Genomic DNA, 18,591 nt, shown 5'->3' with positions numbered 1-18,591 from the left:
AACGCAACAACAAAAGTTTGTTAGAGCCACCTTTAAGGCGTTGTAATATTTGGTATAGTCGGTCAAGGGCTAAGTGCTATTTGATAACATATTTTTGTGGTTGTGACCTCCAGGGCCTTGTACCGTTGATATGTACTGGTCATGTGACATCCTCATTCCGACTCGGTTTTTCAAAACGAAATTATTCCGACAAGTGATCATTAGACGAGAGTGTCTTGAGGATCGATAGGCCACAAGGACATCGAAAAAAAAAATTAGGGGTGAAAACTTGATTTTCATCGGTAAGGGCATATGAGTGCGGAAAAATGAAAACGGGCCACAAACAAGAACCCATTGGGCCCGAGTCCAAGTGGGTGGCCTGAGGCCCACACGCCTAAGAGATGGGTGGCCAAGGGAGGCCCAGCCTCCCAAAGCCCATCAAGCTCTTTTTGACGCAATCTTGACATTAAATGCACTAAAGGATATGAATAGTGCATGAATAGTACAAGATTTTGGTGAAATGACCAAAGTGCCCTTCCAATGGACTAAAGACAAATTGATAAAAATGGAAGAAAGGCAAGGAAGGGGCAGCACTTGAATTGGGTGGCCAAGAGGAAGGGAAAAAGGCTACCTAGCCTAACCTAAACCTAACGTAACCACTTGAGTACAAATCCTCCAATTTAATACTAGATTTTGATTCTAGATTGGGCAACCTTGATGGACAAGAGACAAGGGAAGTGATGGGGTATTAATGAGAGACAATACCTCTCTCTCTCCCTCATCCTCTCTCATTTTTCCTCACTTGTTTGTTCTTAAGCTTACTTTCGCTCTCCCCTCACCACCACCAAACCCCACCCTTCAATTTCTCTCTTTTTCAAGCTTGTTTCTTCCATTTTTCCTCTTGTTTTCCTCGTCGGTGACCACCCATCGAACCCCCGATGCTAGACTGCCCTCTTGCTCCATCGTACCACCGCCGGATCACCATCATGCAACCACAGACGCCATCCAGCTGCTGTCTGGCCTTGTAGTCCTCTCCTCCAATCTGTTTCGTGGCCCAAGTCATCCGTGGGTAGCTTTCTAGCCTTTGATTAGGGCTTTCATTGCATTTATGGAGTATTTTAGGGCGGATTAGTGGTAATCTATGTTATTTAAGTGATGTGTCATGTGGTTTAGTGGTTAAACATGTTATTTAGGTTATGTGCCATTTGGTTTAGGGGTTAAACATGTTGTTTGGATGATGTGCCATGTGGATTAGTGATTATCTAGGTCGTTTGGATGATGTGCCATGTGGTTTAGTGGTTAAACATTTTATTTAGGTCATGTGCCATGTGGTTTAGGGGTTAAACATGTTGTTTTGATGATGTGCCATGTGGATTAGTGATTATCTATGTCATTTGGATAATGTGCCATGTGGATTAGTGGTTAACTATGTTATTTAGGTTATGTGCCATGTGATTTAGGGGTTAAACATGATATTTGGATGATGTGCCATGTAGATTAATGGTTAAAAATGATAATTAGAATATGTGCCATGTGAATTAGTGGTTAAACATGATATGTGGATTATGTATCATGAGTTCGGGAAGTAAATTGTGCATATGTGGGTAATATAAGTGATGTACGTGTATGGAACTATGGCATTTGACAAGTGAAATTTCATATTGCATGAGCATCACATGGATTAAATAAGAAAGATAAGAAATTGAGTATGTGATGGTATGCTCATGTGATGACCTAAGACCCTAATGCATTTTATGCGGGGTGTGAACTCATCCTAAGGCATATTATGAAAGACGATGCCCAATTAAGTTCGGATGTCTCCAAGTCAACAGGATACTGTTTGGGGATGGATTTCGGAACAAAGCTCCTTATAGGAATCCCCCAAGTCAATGGGATGCCATGCTCGATGGGGCAAGACGATGACCAATTACGCTAGATAATTTGCAAACTTTTGGGTTGGCTTCAGGTTTTGAGTGGCCGTAATAATATGGACAAATGTGTATAGGAAGTGTATGAGATTCATATGTAATGAGGTCTGGATTATTGCATGGCATGAGCGCATGACTTAGATCATAATGCATATTCATATGTTTGGTTTGAGAACACGAAATTTATGTTATGAAATTGCCTATACATCTATATTGATGGTCTTGTATGGTTGACAAGTTGTTACGAGATTGATGAGAGTAAAGTGAAAAGTGTGTTGCCATATTTCACCATCAATAGATATTTGTATGTTTAGGGTGCTTCTGAGGTGAACAACTTCCCTATACGAAGTTTAGGAAATTCACTCATTGAGTTTATCTCATATTTGTTTGTTAAAATATTTCCAAGCCTTAAGAATGGCTGAACCATTCCGTCATATTCGTTTTGGCCACCCTATCAAGCATAGTCAGGAGGTGACAAAGTACCGGTAGTGGGAGCAACCAATGCACACTATACGCGATATGTCTCGATCATTTGGGTCAATGAGGATTTGCCTAACCTCGTGCCACATCGATTCATGGCCTGATGCTTTTGAGTAGGCGGTGAGAACCATGGTCCCATTTGCGACTTCAACGGTCTGACAAGTGTCCAAAAATCTGGAGGTGGCATCAATTGGGATGCTAAGGATGGGGACGTTCCCGATGGAGAGATGTCTGACCCTGAGATCAACCCCGCATTGATTATCGAGTTGGAGGCCTAGATCTTGAAGGCCGTTGGGGCTTAGGTAGACATGGAGTGTTAGCACTTTTTGAACCACCCTCGTAGTATTAGAGGCGTAGGTATACCCCCGGACCCTTTTTGAAGGGGGGTCGTGGCGAACGGGTTAGGTGTGTCAGAGGTGAAGAAGCTAGTTGATTAATCCTCGAACTCGTGTTGTATGAGACGTTGACGTGTAACGTTTTTCTATATTTACAAATATTTTTTTTAACTATCTTTGTTGTTTGATGATTGAAGATTTGCTCAAGTTTCCGTTTGTGCATTTTAATGTTATTACGAATTGGGTCAACGACGCCTCTTGAGACATCACAATCAAATGACCAAAGGATAAGTAAAGGTTCGATGACCGTGGATTGTCATACGACTGTAGAGGTTTGAGGCATGACAGGTCATGGACTAAGTGCTACACAGTGATGCAAGTTTCGTGAGAGACACCTCTAGGACCTTGTATCATTTATATGAGCTAGTCAAGAGTTAGGTGCTATATGGTGATGCAAGTCTCGTGGGAGTCACTTCTAGGGCCTTCTATTATTTCACGGTTAAGTGCTACATGGTGACATGACTCTCCTAAGAGCCACCTCTAAGGACTTAAGGTTGTGTTTGACAATCGAGATAAAATTCGGGATAGGATAAGATTTATTATATCCTATGTTTGGTACTCACTTAGGACAGGATAAAGTCGGATATAAGGGGGATATAGGTCAAATAAAATTATCTCATGGGGGAGATGAGATAAATGTGTATAGAATTTCTAATGTCCATAATAGGAAAATTATTTTTCTCGAATACAAACTTATTAAATTAACAAAATTGAAATTATATTTCAGTATAAATAATATTTGAATTCTAATTTAAGAAATTAAAAATAAAAAATAAAAATTTATTGTTAATTAATCTTATTTTAATTTATATATTCAACTTTAATTCTATTTTATAATAAACATTCAATCTATAAATTATATATTTATACTTATTATATATTGTAGGTATTTTTGTATTTTAGGTATGTTAGTACAATTTACTATTTGATAAAATTTTATTAAAAATGATGAAAGGGGATTAAATAAATAATAAAGAAAATAATATAAAAAGAGGAAAAATAAAATAAAAATAAATTAAGGAATAGTGTTACAAGAGATTTTCACCATCTCTATTTACAATGATATGTCATTACATGATATGATATGAATATATTCGACTTTAATACTGTGATACATCAAACAATGGACAGAATATAAAAAAAAAAAAAATCATAGGATTTCATATCCTATTATATCAAATTATATCCCAATTAGAAATCTGGACGACCAAACGTAGTCTAAGGTGTTATGTGATATGAGCTTGGTCAATAAAATAGACTATTGATACGTGATTTGAGATTAGTCGATGGAATGAACCATTGATATATGATTTGATAAGATTAGTCAACTAGACTAGACCATTGATTATTTATTTTGATATTATTGATGAAAATGGTATTTCTGCTACTAGTATAATTATGCTGTAATTTGATCTTGTAAGTTTGCTATACATTGGATTTAGGGTCTTGAGTTTTGGTATAGCTCTATAAACATGCATACTATATACTCGATCTGTTTAGAAGAGATATACATTATTCATCAGGCTATGATTGCTCATTCCTTTCATCTTTCGTTTTATCAAGACCCTCGGGTAATGGCCATTTGAGTGAGAGCCTTATCGACGAAGACTTTTGGGAGCTAGACTTTTGGGTATAGTTTGAGTCTGCATCCTTCAGGCAAAAGAATGGCAGTGTTATTACCATATTCCTATAGGATTTGAGGTGTCACAATTATTTACAGAACTTTGGCCACGAACATAAGATCCGGAAATTTAGGTAACGATTTGTTTTGAAACGAGCAGATCTGAAATATTTTCCGGTTTCTCGTTGAAACGTTGAGGCAGTTAAGGCTGCTCGATGCAGGAGGTTTCGATGAGTGCAATTTCCCTGAACGATTGAGTTGTTAGTTGATTTTCACTCTTCAATGTGTTGCTCTTTCGATGACTTGCTGACTCCCCTCTCCCCTCCGGACCAGAGGAGGAGATAGAGGGAGGTGGTTCTCGCAGGAGCTTGGCGTGGATCGTGGAACACTCACGGGGCTCGGCGAGAGCAGTCAGTGGCTACCGGTAAATGGTTCCGTGAGACTCGCCGTCCCACATGATGGGAGTATCTTTGATTTCGCTTGGTTGTTGCCATTGTCAATAAGTAATACCAAAATGTATATAACATCAGAATTTACTCTGATTTTGGCGAAAATGATTTGCAATTTTGATCCTATCATCTGAGAAGAGCTCTTGTTGAGTAGCTATTACTACATTCAATGCCAAATATATAGTGTTCACCTCAACTATTATCCTGCAGTACTATATGGAATTCAGTTCTGGTCATAGAAATCTTCAATTGTTTGAGATCTGATCATAGTAGTATCTGCAAGAAACCTAAAGGGAAGATGAAAACAGAGGGCATTACATTGGGGCATCACGTCTTCAGAAACATGTCGCTACTTGAAGACACTAGGTGCTCCTTGTTGGAGTCAACACGGTCAGGACAGGAGTAGACTCGCTGCTCTTTTTTGGACTTGAGCCCAAATCTAATTAGTAGGAATAGACTGAACACTGTGTTCTCATTCGGGATGTGCTTAGCCTGCTTCTACTTCTTCCACTTCATGTAGCTTTTGAAGGGTCTCTCAGGTACTGGGTTGCACTTAACAACCCAACTGAGATGCCATGAAACGGCTCCCATTGCGATGCACTCGCCAAGAGTTCCATCATCGCCACCTGAGTGATGACTATCCCTCCTGAAGCAGCCCAAACCCATTTGTCGCATCTGAACGTCCCCTCGAAGACGTGATCTCTTCAAGCTTCCTGCAATTGAATAGGTTGAAAACTTGACAGAGGATGAGAGCATTAAAGATCGATGCGTTCTTGACCTGTTGATTCACGTAGAGAAGTTCCCCCTTGAACTGCAGTATCAAAAGGACTGTCACCTCGTATGATGCTTGAGCTACCAGGTTTCTCCACATAATGTTGGTTACAAGTGGATCATCCCCAGCCACAGGATGCTTATGCATGAGGTAATCAGTCGGTAGACCATCAAGGGCCACGGCGCCTTATATATGCACGATTAGACTCACCCATAATAACTGGACTGCTGTTAGCGGTAAGCTGCCTGATGAAAGTGCAGCTACCATGGTAATTGCTAGAGCTGAGGTGAGCGCCGTAAGCTGGAATTGGATGAAGTTTGAGACATTTTACCGAATGCATCTTCCCCATCTTGGAGCTTTCAAGATGGAAGCAAAGTTATTGTCCAAGATGACGATATCGGAGCACTCCTTGGCTGCTTCATTGCCGGAAATCCCCATGGAAAGTCCAATGTTGGCTTCCTTGAGGGCCGGTGCATCGTTCATGCTGTCCCCTGTGATGGTGACGGCGTGGCCTTTCTGCTTCAGGCACTGAACCGTGGGAAGCTTATCAAAAGGGGAGGATCTCACCATGACTTGGATTTTTTCAACTCTCTGAAGCCTCTCCTCAGGCGTGTAGCTGCGGAACTCAGCTCCTTCCACAATGGCTCCGTTCCAGGTATCCTTCCCCGGTTTGAGAATCCCACAGTCCTTGGCGATGGCCTTAACATTGAAGATGTTGTCTCCCGTTATCATCTTGATGTTCACTCACGCAGAGTGACAAATCCGGACGGTGTCCTTCACACCAGGAAGGCACGGATCCTTAATACTGACGAGTCCTAGTAATGTCAGGCCGTCCTCCCGGATCCGCTTCCCATCTTATCTTTTTTTGTTCACTACCTCTGAGACTTCTTTATGAGTGAAATCTGCGCACCTGCCACTGCTCTCCGCCCTCTCCTAGCTTATATACTCTAATCCCATCCTTTCATCTTCGTCCAAATATGAGACTTGTTTATGAGCAAAAGCGATGCACCTGAGGCTGCTCTCTGCCATCTCCTGGATGATCTGCTCGAATCTGATCCTTTCATCTTCATCCAAATCTCTATCTATCCCCCGCTGGTCGTAGAAGCTCGAGCACATAACCAAGACCATCTCTGCCGCCCCTTTCCAGTGTACATGGAATGTGTCGTCCACACTCTTCCTTATTAGGACACCGCTTCTCTTCTTCTGCGAGTTGAAGGCCTCAACTTGGATGACTTCACAGCTCTTTTTTGTCTTCTCCATGTCCATTTTCAACCGTGCAACTGCCCAAGAAAGAATTGCTTTCTCGGTGGGACTACCTGAGATCTTGTACTCCGATCCTGAAGATGGCCCATAGACATTGCCCGTGGTGTTCGAAGCAACCCCGTCCCGATTCAAATCCAGAGCATACTTGGAGGCCAAGCACTCTTCTTGCTCATAGTACTGGCCAACCCAGTATTTCGCTACGCACATCTGGTTCAGTGTCAGACAGCCGGTCTTGTCGCTGCAAATAGCGGTGGCCAAACGCATCGTCTCGCAGGCTGACAGCTTCCTAACCATCACCTTGTCCGCCATCATCCTCTCCATCGAATAAGCAAGAGGGAAACACAACCATCACGATCGTTCCCACCACAGAGTTTATGATATCATCACCTGTTGTTTGGCCTGCCACGAATTCTTGGTTCCCGTTCTCATCCTGCGTGTTTCCAATGAAATATTGAATCAGCAGGACCACGAGAACCAGGAAAGTGACCGCCAAGCCTACTTTGCCGATGGACGAGTTGAGTTTGTTGAGCTGAGCCTGTAACGGGGTCTGCTCGCTGTTGTTGCCGTTGATCAAGCTCATGATCTTGCCCCATGTCGTGTTCATCCCCACCGAAATGACCAGCATCCGACCATACCCATCAGCCACAGTCGAACCAGATAACAGGAAAGGGTGGTCTCGATCGACTTCCACGTTTGCTCTCTCCTGCCATGCCAGGCTCATCGACTTGCACCAAATGCCCATCTAGGAATAGTCCATCCGCCGGAACTTCATCTCCAATACTCGGACAGACAACATCTCCACCGACGATCTCGGATATGTCAATTTCTTGGCGCCTTCCGGTTCTAACGACATTAACTAGGATGTAATTTTGTCCGCACAACCAGTCAAGTTGCTCGTACTGCCAGAAGTTATACGCGGCAAATACCGTGATCACTGCAAAGACTGCCAAAAATATGCTTCCACCATCGTACCAACCTTTTCTGAATCCACGCTTCTTTATACCAAAACCCAGAAAAAATGCAGCACAAACTAAAAGGGTCACCAAGACGACATCTTTGAAAGCATCCCACAAAAAACTTAAGAACCGCCTCTTGGGTCGCTTCATATACACATTAGACCCGAATCCTTCACCCGGCGATGCACATCTTCCGCATCACCGTTGATCCCTTTCTCCATGTCGGTACCTAATGCAGAGGCGACGCCGGCAACTCCACCCATCCTCTGAAGCTGGTCACCATCTCTAATTTGAAAGAGCTCCCCGAGGCGAGTTTGATCAACCCTGAAGATGCCCTGATTCGAGCTCGCACGGTCATGAATGGATGCATCTTCTGGAAGGGTGGGAAAGGCGAATCTCCGAAGCTGCTTGGCCTTACTGAGAATTGCAGATGGGAGGTCAAGAACGCACTCGATCCAGACCAGCTTTGCAAGGATATCGCCTTCCTTGTTTACTGTTCCGCTCTCTAAGTAGGATTCGGGGAAGTCCATGCTCTCGTTATAGTTGAAGGAACGGACCACAGTATGACATGGAATGGCCAGAGCTTCACTCCCCTTTTCATATGCAACGGCTCCGGCAATATCAAGCACGGCCTTCATGGTAAAGATCATAATCATGGCCAATTGCCACCCTTCGCTGAGTTTCTCAAACATGGTTTGCGGAGAAGAAGAAAACAGAGGGGATGACCGAGGCAACAACCGGAGGTTTTGCCAGAAAGAATGCAGAGGAAGATGGCCCTAGTGAGAAGAAGAAGAAGAAGAGAGTGGTCCACTGAGAAAGACTGAGCGTGAGAATAGGGTGAAGATTTTTGGGTTGTTCCCTGGCTTTTTAAATGGTTTTCCTAGCATAATAATCCTTTGATATTATGAGGAAAACAATTTATTATAAATCATAAATTCTTAAAGAAGTAATTTTCATAACAATTTATAATTTTCAAAAATAGATGATTCCGAAAATTCCGAGGATTTGCTAGGAACTTTCCTTGCCCTCTTTGTAAAGATGAACTTAAAGAAAGGTCCTAGTTATTGGAGCCCCGTCCTGGGTTACAAAAACGGAAAGGGTAAACCGCTGGGGGTACCTCCGGTGTATTTAACCACACCACCCCAGGCTTGACAGAGCTCTACTTCTCCACCATTGGGTGGGCCTTCATCTCTGGAAGGGAAGAGGCGGGAACAAAGCAATGCCGCCAAAGCAAAGTATACTCCAGAAGAGACGGAATCTTGAAAAGGAATCAGTGAGTAATGCCAAAATTAAATTTGACCGAGATGGAATCTGAAGAGAAGGTGGTTCGGAGGAACTTTTTGTTATTTCACTATAGGGAAAACGATAACGACAATAAAATTTTGCTGTACTTTTCAATGTTTGGACATGCCTTTATTATTAAACACCCCCTCCCCCGGGTCCCCAACAAAAAAGAAAAAGAAAAAGGGAACATGCATATATTGAAAATGCCATTAAAAAGCGCTTTTGGCTAACAATGATATATTTAATAGTGAGTAAAGAAATGCTTAGATGAGGACTCCATTTATTTTGATGAAAGAGACATAATCATCAACCTCTCGTAATTTTATTCGAAACCCAAATGACCTGTTTACTCAGTTTTCAAGATTGCATTGCATGTGCATTACTCATAAATTTTTAAAAATAAAAAATTGTTGTGCAACATTGATTATTCGTGAATATTTCTTTTAAATATATAACTTTGACTTTCAATAATCAAAAGAAATCTCACTCCATCCGAATATCTTTTTTTTTTCCAGCATATATTAAGTATTAATTTAATTATTTTGATTGATAGGACAAACACACGGCGCTAAAACCATTATATAATGAGCGGAATTAATTGTCCTTACTTCTTAGTGAGTAAAAAACTTTTAGCATTTTGAATCATTCTCTTAGAGGGGATAACAATGTGATCATGATGTCGTGGGCTAGACATGATAGTAGGTATTGTTAAGAATGAGAATTCGGGCATCACCATATATATACACAAGACTTATTGAAGACTTAGGGTGTGTATTAGTAAGTCCGGTGTGTTTAAAATTTATCATAAAATTTAAAGATTTAGGTTTTTCATGAGACTTTTTACTACAACTAAAGTACGACCGGGTGAGAAACCACACTTATTGACGAGCGCTCTTGAGTTAGAAGCAATTCACATAAATGATGAGTTCATGAATTTGCATGAAAAGAAGGCAATAAAAAGTTTCCAGGGATAACTGAAAATGAGAGAACAAGGTTAATTTTGGGCGCGTTTGGTAACACTCCCGGGAATATATGTTTTTTGTTTTTTTGTTCCCAAGAGTATAAATAGAATAGAAACGTGTTTGATAAGTCTTTTATTCTTGGGAACAAATCTGAAACAGAAAAAAAAAAAGTTACTTGTGAATAATTTAAAAAATAAGTTTTTTTTTCTTTTCCTCTCTTCTTCTTAGCTAGTTGTTGGGCTCGGTGATCACTGATGACCGTCCAAACGAGGCCCGGTGACCTTGCCGAAGCCTCGTTGGCCTTCAGTAAGGCTAGGGGAAGCTTCATCGTGGTTGGGTGTGTATTAGTAAGTCCGGTGTGTTTAAAATTTATCATAAAATTTAAAGATTTAGGTTTTTCATGAGACTTTTTACTACAACTAAAGTACGACCGGGTGAGAAACCACACTTATTGACGAGCGCTCTTGAGTTAGAAGCAATTCACATAAATGATGAGTTCATGAATTTGCATGAAAAGAAGGCAATAAAAAGTTTCCAGGGATAACTGAAAATGAGAGAACAAGGTTAATTTTGGGCGCGTTTGGTAACACTCCCGGGAATAGATGTTTTTGTTTTTTTGTTCCCAAGAGTATAAATAGAATAGAAACGTGTTTGATAAGTCTTTTATTCTTGGGAACAAATCTGAAACAAAAAAAAAGTTACTTCTTGTTTTTGTGAATAATTTAAAAAATAATTTTTTTTTCTTTTCCTCTCTTCTTCTTAGCTAGTCGTTGGGCTCGATGATCACCGATGACCATCCAAACGAGGCCCGGTGACCTTGCCGAAGCCTCGTTGGCCTTCGGTAAGGCTAGGGAAGCTTCATCGTGGTTGGGTGAGCCCCCACCCCCCCCGAGCCTCACCTCGCCTAACCACCGACGAGGCTTGACCTCGCTTAACCACCAGCAAGGCTCGAGGGGACCTTGCAAGTGACCAACAAGGCTCCCTCGAGGCCGGTAACCTCATTGGCCCTCGTCTGGTTAGTTGCCGTCTAGCCATGGCCAAGGTTGGAAACCGGCTAAGAGGAAGGAGAAGAAAAAGAAAATAATAAAATTATTAATATATTAAAAGAAATTCTAAGTCATAAAAATATTTTGGATTATATCAAACGTATTTCTGTTTTTGAAACAGAAATTTTTTATAATTACCAAACACATTAAAATGCTCAAAATTTATTTTTAAGAATAAAAATAGAAAAAAATATTTTTGAAAAGAACTTGTCAATAACAGAAATATTATTATACGCACTCTTTTTGCCAAAGTGCATCCGTGCCCACTTTTAGCGATGCTCGAATTTCGGAGTCTACGTCGACCTCCTTCTGCTTCTTGCCTTGTCAGAGGGAAATTAAAAACCCCTTTTGTGCTCCTTTTAGGACATATCACATGGCGCCATTTCCAAACCCTAATTTATCACAAGGAGAAAAAGACAATCTTGCTTGTCCGATTTCCCTGAGAAATCTCGCACAACCCTCTTCGGGTTTCCTTTTCCTTATAGCTTTTTACTCCTATCATTTTTTCTTTTTATTTAGGGCTATGTAGTCCCATTCCCACCATTGAAGTTAAGGGTGTGCAACCGAACCAAGTATACCTGAAACAAGACCGACCTATCTGAAAAACATGATTGGGAATCGTTCCCGTTGAAATCGGTCTGGGAACCAGTTCCCAAAATTCCAAACCGGTTTAAACTGGTCTATTTCCCACCTAGTAATCAGTTCCCGAACCGGTTTTGGAACCGGTTTGGGAACCGGTTTTGTAAATATAGGTTCAAAACCTTATTTTTTTCTTCTATTTTTATTTTTACTCCTGCAATCACACAACGTTTTTCCTCTTGGCTCTCTCAAACACGCATGACATTCCTCCTTCATCATTCCTCTTCCTCACTTGCTTCCTTCCCTCATCGGCTCCCTCTCACATCGTTTGACGGACGATGTTCGTCACCGCAAATTCTTGTGTACCACGTGGATTAACTCGCCTAATTTATCTTTGGTAGGAGGAGTTATGCTTGCATAAATAAGTAGCTTCATGTAATAGTTGTGGGAATAAAATTAATATTAGACCCGTGTTTGTTGCTAATCATTTGCCTTATGATTTTATTTATTATAATTGGCCCCGTGGATCCTTAATTTTTCGTTTAGTCAAAAATTTCATGTATTTATTTATTACAAGTACTTAATGTTTCAATACAAATTAAGATGATTACGTTATTTTCTTGCATATTAATATAAAATTCGAAGTCATATAGGATATCGGAAGATTGCAAAATAGGTTTCAGTGGAAATAGGGTTGACCTTGGAACCGGATCAGAAAAATAGGGTGGGTCGAATACAATGTCAAATACAAATAGGGTCGAATACACCATAAAAGATGAACCGGTTATAATAGGGTCGGGTACAGGGTTCAGGTTTAGAAAAAAAATTTCTTAAAAAATAATTCTATCTATTGTGTATAAAATGAACGAATATATATATATATATATATATATATATATATATATATATATATTCATAATCTACTGAATTGTTTAGATATAGATTGTTATTAATAATAAATATATTTTTCATTGACTAAATATTACAAGTAATACAATGATTATTTTTAAAAATATTTTTCAAATCATTAATTTTCTACGAGACAAACTCACCTTCAATCACCTTCAATCTTGAATTACAATTAGGAGATTTAGGAAAACATAACAAAGATGATTTTATAATTGCTCGCGCTGGGCATATGATCTTTTAAGGATTTCCCGTGCTACACATCGACCCAGGCAGGGTTATGGCCTGAAACAGTGAAATGTGCCTTCCATCGGAAGGAAAATAACCGAAAAAAGACGAAGAATGGCAAAAGAAGCAGCCATAAGAGGACACTTTCCCATTGTTAAAGTTCATGATTTTCTGTCTCCTAGACTCCTACTTGCTTTTATATACCCGATCAAATATTATAATCTTCGGTCCAGATTATTTTGGACTTTATGTATATCTTTATCTCCATCTTTCTTTTACACATGTTTTGTTGGTAACGAGAAACGCAAAAGAGAAAAAAAATTAGAAAAGAAAATGCACAATTTTTTTACGTAAAAGAAACCTTCAAAACCAAAAAGATAGAGTTACGATACTGCACTAAGTAATTTTAACACTTTAAAAGAAGTTTGGAGCATATAAGATTATGGAGAAAGTACGTGTATGCCATTTCATGACAAAAAAAGTTCACCAGGGGGGCATTTGCACCCCATTTTGCAGGCGGAGGTGCTGCATTCGCACCCTCCAGTAACTTATTGCGGAGTTGGATTCATGAGTTATTTAGACTTCAGCTTTAACAGTACACTTCCCTATCAGACTTCACAATTCCATTATGTGCTTGGCATTGGCTTGCTGCGATTGGATCTTGAATTTGGGGATGAGTCTTATGGCTGGTTCAATCCTCTAAAAACCAGTTAGAACCAGCCTGATTGGTTCAGTTCCACAATAAATCAGTCTGTCCCTCATTTTTTAACTTGACAACTAGTCTAGTCTAGATAGGTTATCAGTGCAAAGCTTTGAATCGGCCGGTTCTACCTAAGAACCAGCCTATGAGCCTAGAGTTACTCATGAAAGATTCGAACCACTTACCACAAAGATGGAATCCACTCTCAGGTTCGTCTAAATGTGCCCTTTCAAGATTTCTAATATCGCTGATCCACAAATAAGCCACTCTTTAAATAACACAAGCCCAAATTTCCCTATACCTTAGGCCAATAACCATGAGCGGATCCATCCCAAAAAAGAAAAACAGAAAAAATGGTGTGTGTAATTATGAAAATGATAGAATGTGTGAATAACACCGCCGTACGCACATAGAGAAATGAGGAACAAAATTAGAAAAAAAGAAAAGAAAAATTGGCCTTGAAAGTGTTGCTGTTTCAATGGATGATTCCTTTTCATTCAAAAAGAAAAAAATGCCATCAAAGAAATTATTGTTCAAGTTCAAGCAATTCACAGCATCAAACACCATTTCAAGAAAAGAAAAGAATCGAGCTTCTTGATTTCCATGACCTGCAATCCTTCTTCCCTTGGTACCCCCCGGCTGGCTCACGTGGCAGGATGCCAAGTGAACTGGACTTGGACAAGCTTTGGATCATTGGCGATCTAAATTGCATAGCAGCAACGGTCAGGGCTTGCCCATGAAACCAGCGTGTTGGGCCTCATTTTGAAAGACTTATGGGCTTATTTCAGGTACCACTTTGGACTGTTAATGAAGCTTGAAGAGGCCCATTGAACCTCCTCTATGCACTTCAACCATCTGCCCATCAGCGGGGCCGAAAGCAAAAGAACATGAAAGTTAAAAAAAGAACTTCGTTAGGAATACTATGATTTAAAAATTGATGCACAGAATTAATGTTGGCATTAAGCAATGTGATAGACTATTGCTGGATACGGTAATCACGGATGACTTATTTAAAGCCCGATTTATAATGTGTCATGTTAGTTCATATGCCGGTTTTGTAGATCAGCCTTAATCTAACTTAAGTAGAGAGAACAACCTTTTGATGGGCAACAATGAATTTGGAACCTCAAAAGTGACTACAAGTTTGCCGACTACAATTTGTTTACTAAGTGAATAACCATCATCTGATTGGGCATTGAAATGAGACAATAATCCCATGTAAAAGGCTTCATTTGTTTAAACATCCAGTGAGATATTGCCAGGTCATTTTGCAAGCGAAATATAAAGAAAAGTCCTTAGTTTTTTTAATGTTGGCGTTTCAACTTTAGCGATAATCGGTTTGACATTTGGTGATCCATCGAAGCAGGTCTCCAAGATGTGACAAAACGCACAATGTACAACTTTAAATTTTCACATACGATTTTCATAAATCATGACATATTAATATTACTAAAGACCGCATGAAATACAGAGCAGCGACACAATACTAATGTTAAGGCGCACCACTTATCCCGAGTCCACAAAGTTCCAATCTCTTAGGGATAAGAAAGATCTAAGAACGTGAACTGGGGTCCAATTTGAGGGCAAGGAAAAGTCAACAACTCAATGCCTGAGAAAAAAAGAGGGAAAAAGAGAAGAAGCTGCAAGTTCAAAAGATGAATTTAGCTAAATAAAGATACAGAAGAACAAGGTCCTTTTTGGGGGGAGGGATTGCGACAGGACGAAGGAATAATCAACGAATGAATATGAATAGGGATCGAGGCTTTCCGATCTTCTCTGGTTCAACCACGTTGACCCGAAAGAAACTCCTTTTCTTTTTCTTCTTTTCATCATCCAATGGTCATCATCATCTTGACGAATTCATCGTAGTTGACCTGCCCATCGCCGTCCAGGTCGGCCTCTCTTATCATCTGCTCCACCTCCTCGTCCGTCAGCTTCTCCCCCAGATTTATCATTACATGCCGAAGCTGCACAACGAACAAAAAGCTCATCATTTTCAATATACTCCTCTACTTTTTTTAATTAACTAATTAGTTTTTTATGATTTGTTTAAGTGAAAATCGAGGAAACTAATTAAAATTCGAATGTCAACTAAGAGTTTGGGGAAATCAGAAGTCAGAGAGCACTACTTTAGTTGTATTTTCCTTCCGTACAATGTATGTTCATTGCACAGGGACAAAGGGGCAGGAAATTGATGTGGGCTTTTATCCTTAGTTTATGCATGGACCTCTCCCTAAAGTAAACAAAAAGGATATTGGAAGCTGCCCTCATTGACATGTCCATATACAAGGTTCCCAAACTCAAGAGCAATTTGAAATCCAACGAAAGAATTGAGGGTGGAAAGTGTAGCTGGTAACGTAAGGAGAGTATTTGATATGGAGAGCAAAGTTTAGGGTGATATTTGTAATTTTCCGTATTCATTTGAGTAGAAGAATACTAACAAATTAGCAATTAAACATAGGACATCATGGGGTTGCACATATATATATAGTAGATCTAAATTTCATGCCTGTCCAATTCTGAAGGATACATAAGAACTGTTTCATTTGGTTTTATTCATCATCTTACATGAGACCCATCAAATCAACAATTAGTGTGAATTTAGAGAATATATATCCATCTACCTAAATAGTTGGTCAATTGCGAAAGTTGCTATCAACATGGAAACTAAAGAGGAACCCAGTTTTTGTTCTTTTTCTGGAGAAATTCTCCCTGTTGGCTTTCTGCAGTGATTAATTTTTCTTCCTTGTACAAGAAAGTATTTCATGCATCCACCCACTACAGCATGTCAATTCTTGCAACTAATCAATTAACATGAAGCCCCTCACTCGTACGTGCTTTTGTAACTAATCTTTGCTTGCTATCGCAGACTAGTCAAATGGCCCGGGCATCGGATAGTCATGCTGTAATGTTGATAACTCATTCGATTTTTCGCGTGACCCCAATATGGGAATGATGAATCGATTATTGCGTACCTCGCTAGCGGATATGTATCCATTCTGGTCCTTGTCGAACACTTTGAAAGCCTCTTTCAGTTCCTCCTCTGCATCCGTTTCCTGGTCACGAATCATGCAATATCATTTGAACAGAGCAATTACAAAAAGCTGAGAGAACCGAAAAAGAGAAGGAGGAGACAATCTGGTTACCTTCATTTTGTTGGCCATCAAGTTCAAGAACTCAGCGAATTCGATCGTGCCGTTCCCATCGGCATCTACTTCGTTGATCATGTCCTGAAGCTCTTTCTCTGTGGGGTTCTGATCCAACGACCGTATGACCGTCGCTAGTTCTTCAAGAGTAATGCAACCTGCGAAGTGTAAGCCGCAAAGAAGGCATGAAATTGGATCGTAGCTTTTCTTGGAGAACGAGTGAGATTCTTCACGAAAGAATGAACAAGAAAGCAAGAAAAAGAGACTGACCATCGCCATCTTTGTCAAATAGAGTGAAAGCTTCCTTGAACTCAACTATCTGTTCTTGAGTAAGCATATCTGCCATGCCTTCTTCTTGGTTTTTTAGATAGAGAGAGAGAGAGAGAGAGAGAGAGAGAGAGAGGGAAGGAGGGAAGGAGGGAGGGAGGGAGGGAGGTAGGAAGGAGGGATGGAGAGGCAGGGAGGGTTTGGTGTTTGAGTATGTGTAATGTGTAGCTCAAGCTTAGCTGGGCTTATGTAGGCTCCCAAGAATGTGAAAGTTGGGGGAAGCATTAAGTTTCTGCAAAAACTAATTTAATAATAGTCAAATTAAAGTTATTACTGAACTTTTGGGTTCTCATGGTCAATTTTTTTTGCAGAGAAGAATCAAATCAAATGCCCTCTCTCTCTCTCTCTCTCTCTGTGGAGCCGTCTCGGACCATGACCGTTCATGTTTCTCTAGATAGACATGGACTTTTGGGGAAGATGCAGGTGAAATAACATAAACAAAGTCTCGCCCTTTTCTGTAATTTCATTTCCTTCCTACTGTTTTCTGCTCGGAGGTGTGAAAAGAAAAACGATTAGACTAAGCAAAATGACAGCTGTTTGGGTTCGATGTCCAGGGGACAGTACAAGAAGTGGAGACTTGAGAGCATTCAAAACGAGAGAGAGAGAGAGAAGTAAATGGTAGAGAGAGAAAGTATGAGAGAGAGAAGGTATTGGGAGGCGTGTACATTGTTTCCACAATATGACTTTTCTTTTTCTACAACTTCGACCCAACCCCCAGTTGGCACGCTGCGTTGCTTGCACGAGGGTTTCTTTTGTTTAAGCAACTTGGCCGAGATCCGTCGCGTCCACTGTAGTTTTGAAGTCGGACCATGTCCTTGTGCAGATTAGTCGTTGCACACGAAGGTGTGTACGTGTTCTTTAGCCAAAAGGGGATTTGGATTTTGCCGTTGAACGACTCCCGAACGATGTTCACTTTCAAGACATTGCCTTAAACTTCATCTCACGTAATTTAGGACCGTTCCAAAAGTCAGAAGCTCGTGTGCAATGGGGCACCTCGAATTTTTTCATGGCAAGGCTAGTGAAAAGCATATAATTCGGGAAGTAATTAAGAAAAAGTGCTTTTATGTGTCTAATTTTTGTATATCGCGACGCATAGACTCTATTTTCAGATTTGTCTCATTTGTGTCCTCGAACATATTGCCGAAAACCTACTTCTATGACCAACAAGACACTTCTTATATATAAACAAAAGTTAGAACCAAGATAGGAAGCCCGTTTTAGGAATCTTGCTCTACCTAGGAAAGCACTCATGTAGAAAACCTACTTGAAATGGGAAAGTCTTTTTTGAGCTCAAATTCAAAACATGTGAATTCAATACCAGGCATCATAGCTGATAGCCCCGCTCGCCTTGTTCATAATCTAGGAATATACATTTTATTGCCCTCCCATCAATCTTAACATCACTCACTCAACACATGACATGAACAATAAAATATCTATGATAAAGTTAGCAACGTTGTCTAATCACACTTCTTCAAAAGTTCAACATCTAATCACAATTGATGGGGATCTATTCGCTAGCTAACCATACTGATATTAGAGAGTATCTTATGGGCCGTCTCTACTAATG

The 18,591-nt window shown here is 40.2% G+C and overlaps 2 protein-coding genes and 1 pseudogene across 2 annotated transcripts; all 3 read right to left on the bottom strand.

Annotated features, from left to right (window-relative positions):
- Window positions 1-5,489: 5,489 nt before the first annotated feature.
- LOC104431314 (putative calcium-transporting ATPase 13, plasma membrane-type) lies at window positions 5,490-6,356 on the bottom strand. The gene is made up of 3 exons (XM_039299554.1): window positions 6,018-6,356; window positions 5,835-5,924; window positions 5,490-5,762 (listed from the first exon to the last, which is right to left on the bottom strand). The coding sequence occupies exons 1-3, from the start codon at window positions 6,354-6,356 to the stop codon at window positions 5,490-5,492; spliced, it is 702 nt and encodes a 233-aa protein (XP_039155488.1).
- Window positions 6,357-6,557: 201 nt separating this feature from the next.
- LOC120286938 lies at window positions 6,558-8,535 on the bottom strand (annotated as a pseudogene).
- Window positions 8,536-15,101: 6,566 nt separating this feature from the next.
- LOC104456341 (calmodulin-like protein 11) lies at window positions 15,102-17,140 on the bottom strand. The gene is made up of 4 exons (XM_010071113.3): window positions 16,965-17,140; window positions 16,695-16,852; window positions 16,524-16,604; window positions 15,102-15,515 (listed from the first exon to the last, which is right to left on the bottom strand). The coding sequence occupies exons 1-4, from the start codon at window positions 17,038-17,040 to the stop codon at window positions 15,378-15,380; spliced, it is 453 nt and encodes a 150-aa protein (XP_010069415.1). The 5' UTR covers window positions 17,041-17,140; the 3' UTR covers window positions 15,102-15,377.
- Between the last annotated feature and the right edge of the window lie 1,451 nt (window positions 17,141-18,591).

The sequence above is a fragment of the Eucalyptus grandis genome, chromosome 8 (genome assembly GCF_016545825.1).
Source record: "Eucalyptus grandis isolate ANBG69807.140 chromosome 8, ASM1654582v1, whole genome shotgun sequence".
In the NCBI taxonomy this organism is placed as follows: Eukaryota; Viridiplantae; Streptophyta; class Magnoliopsida; order Myrtales; family Myrtaceae; genus Eucalyptus; species Eucalyptus grandis.
Note: the sequence above shows the minus strand (reverse complement) of the source record. Positions and strands in the feature narration are given on the sequence as shown.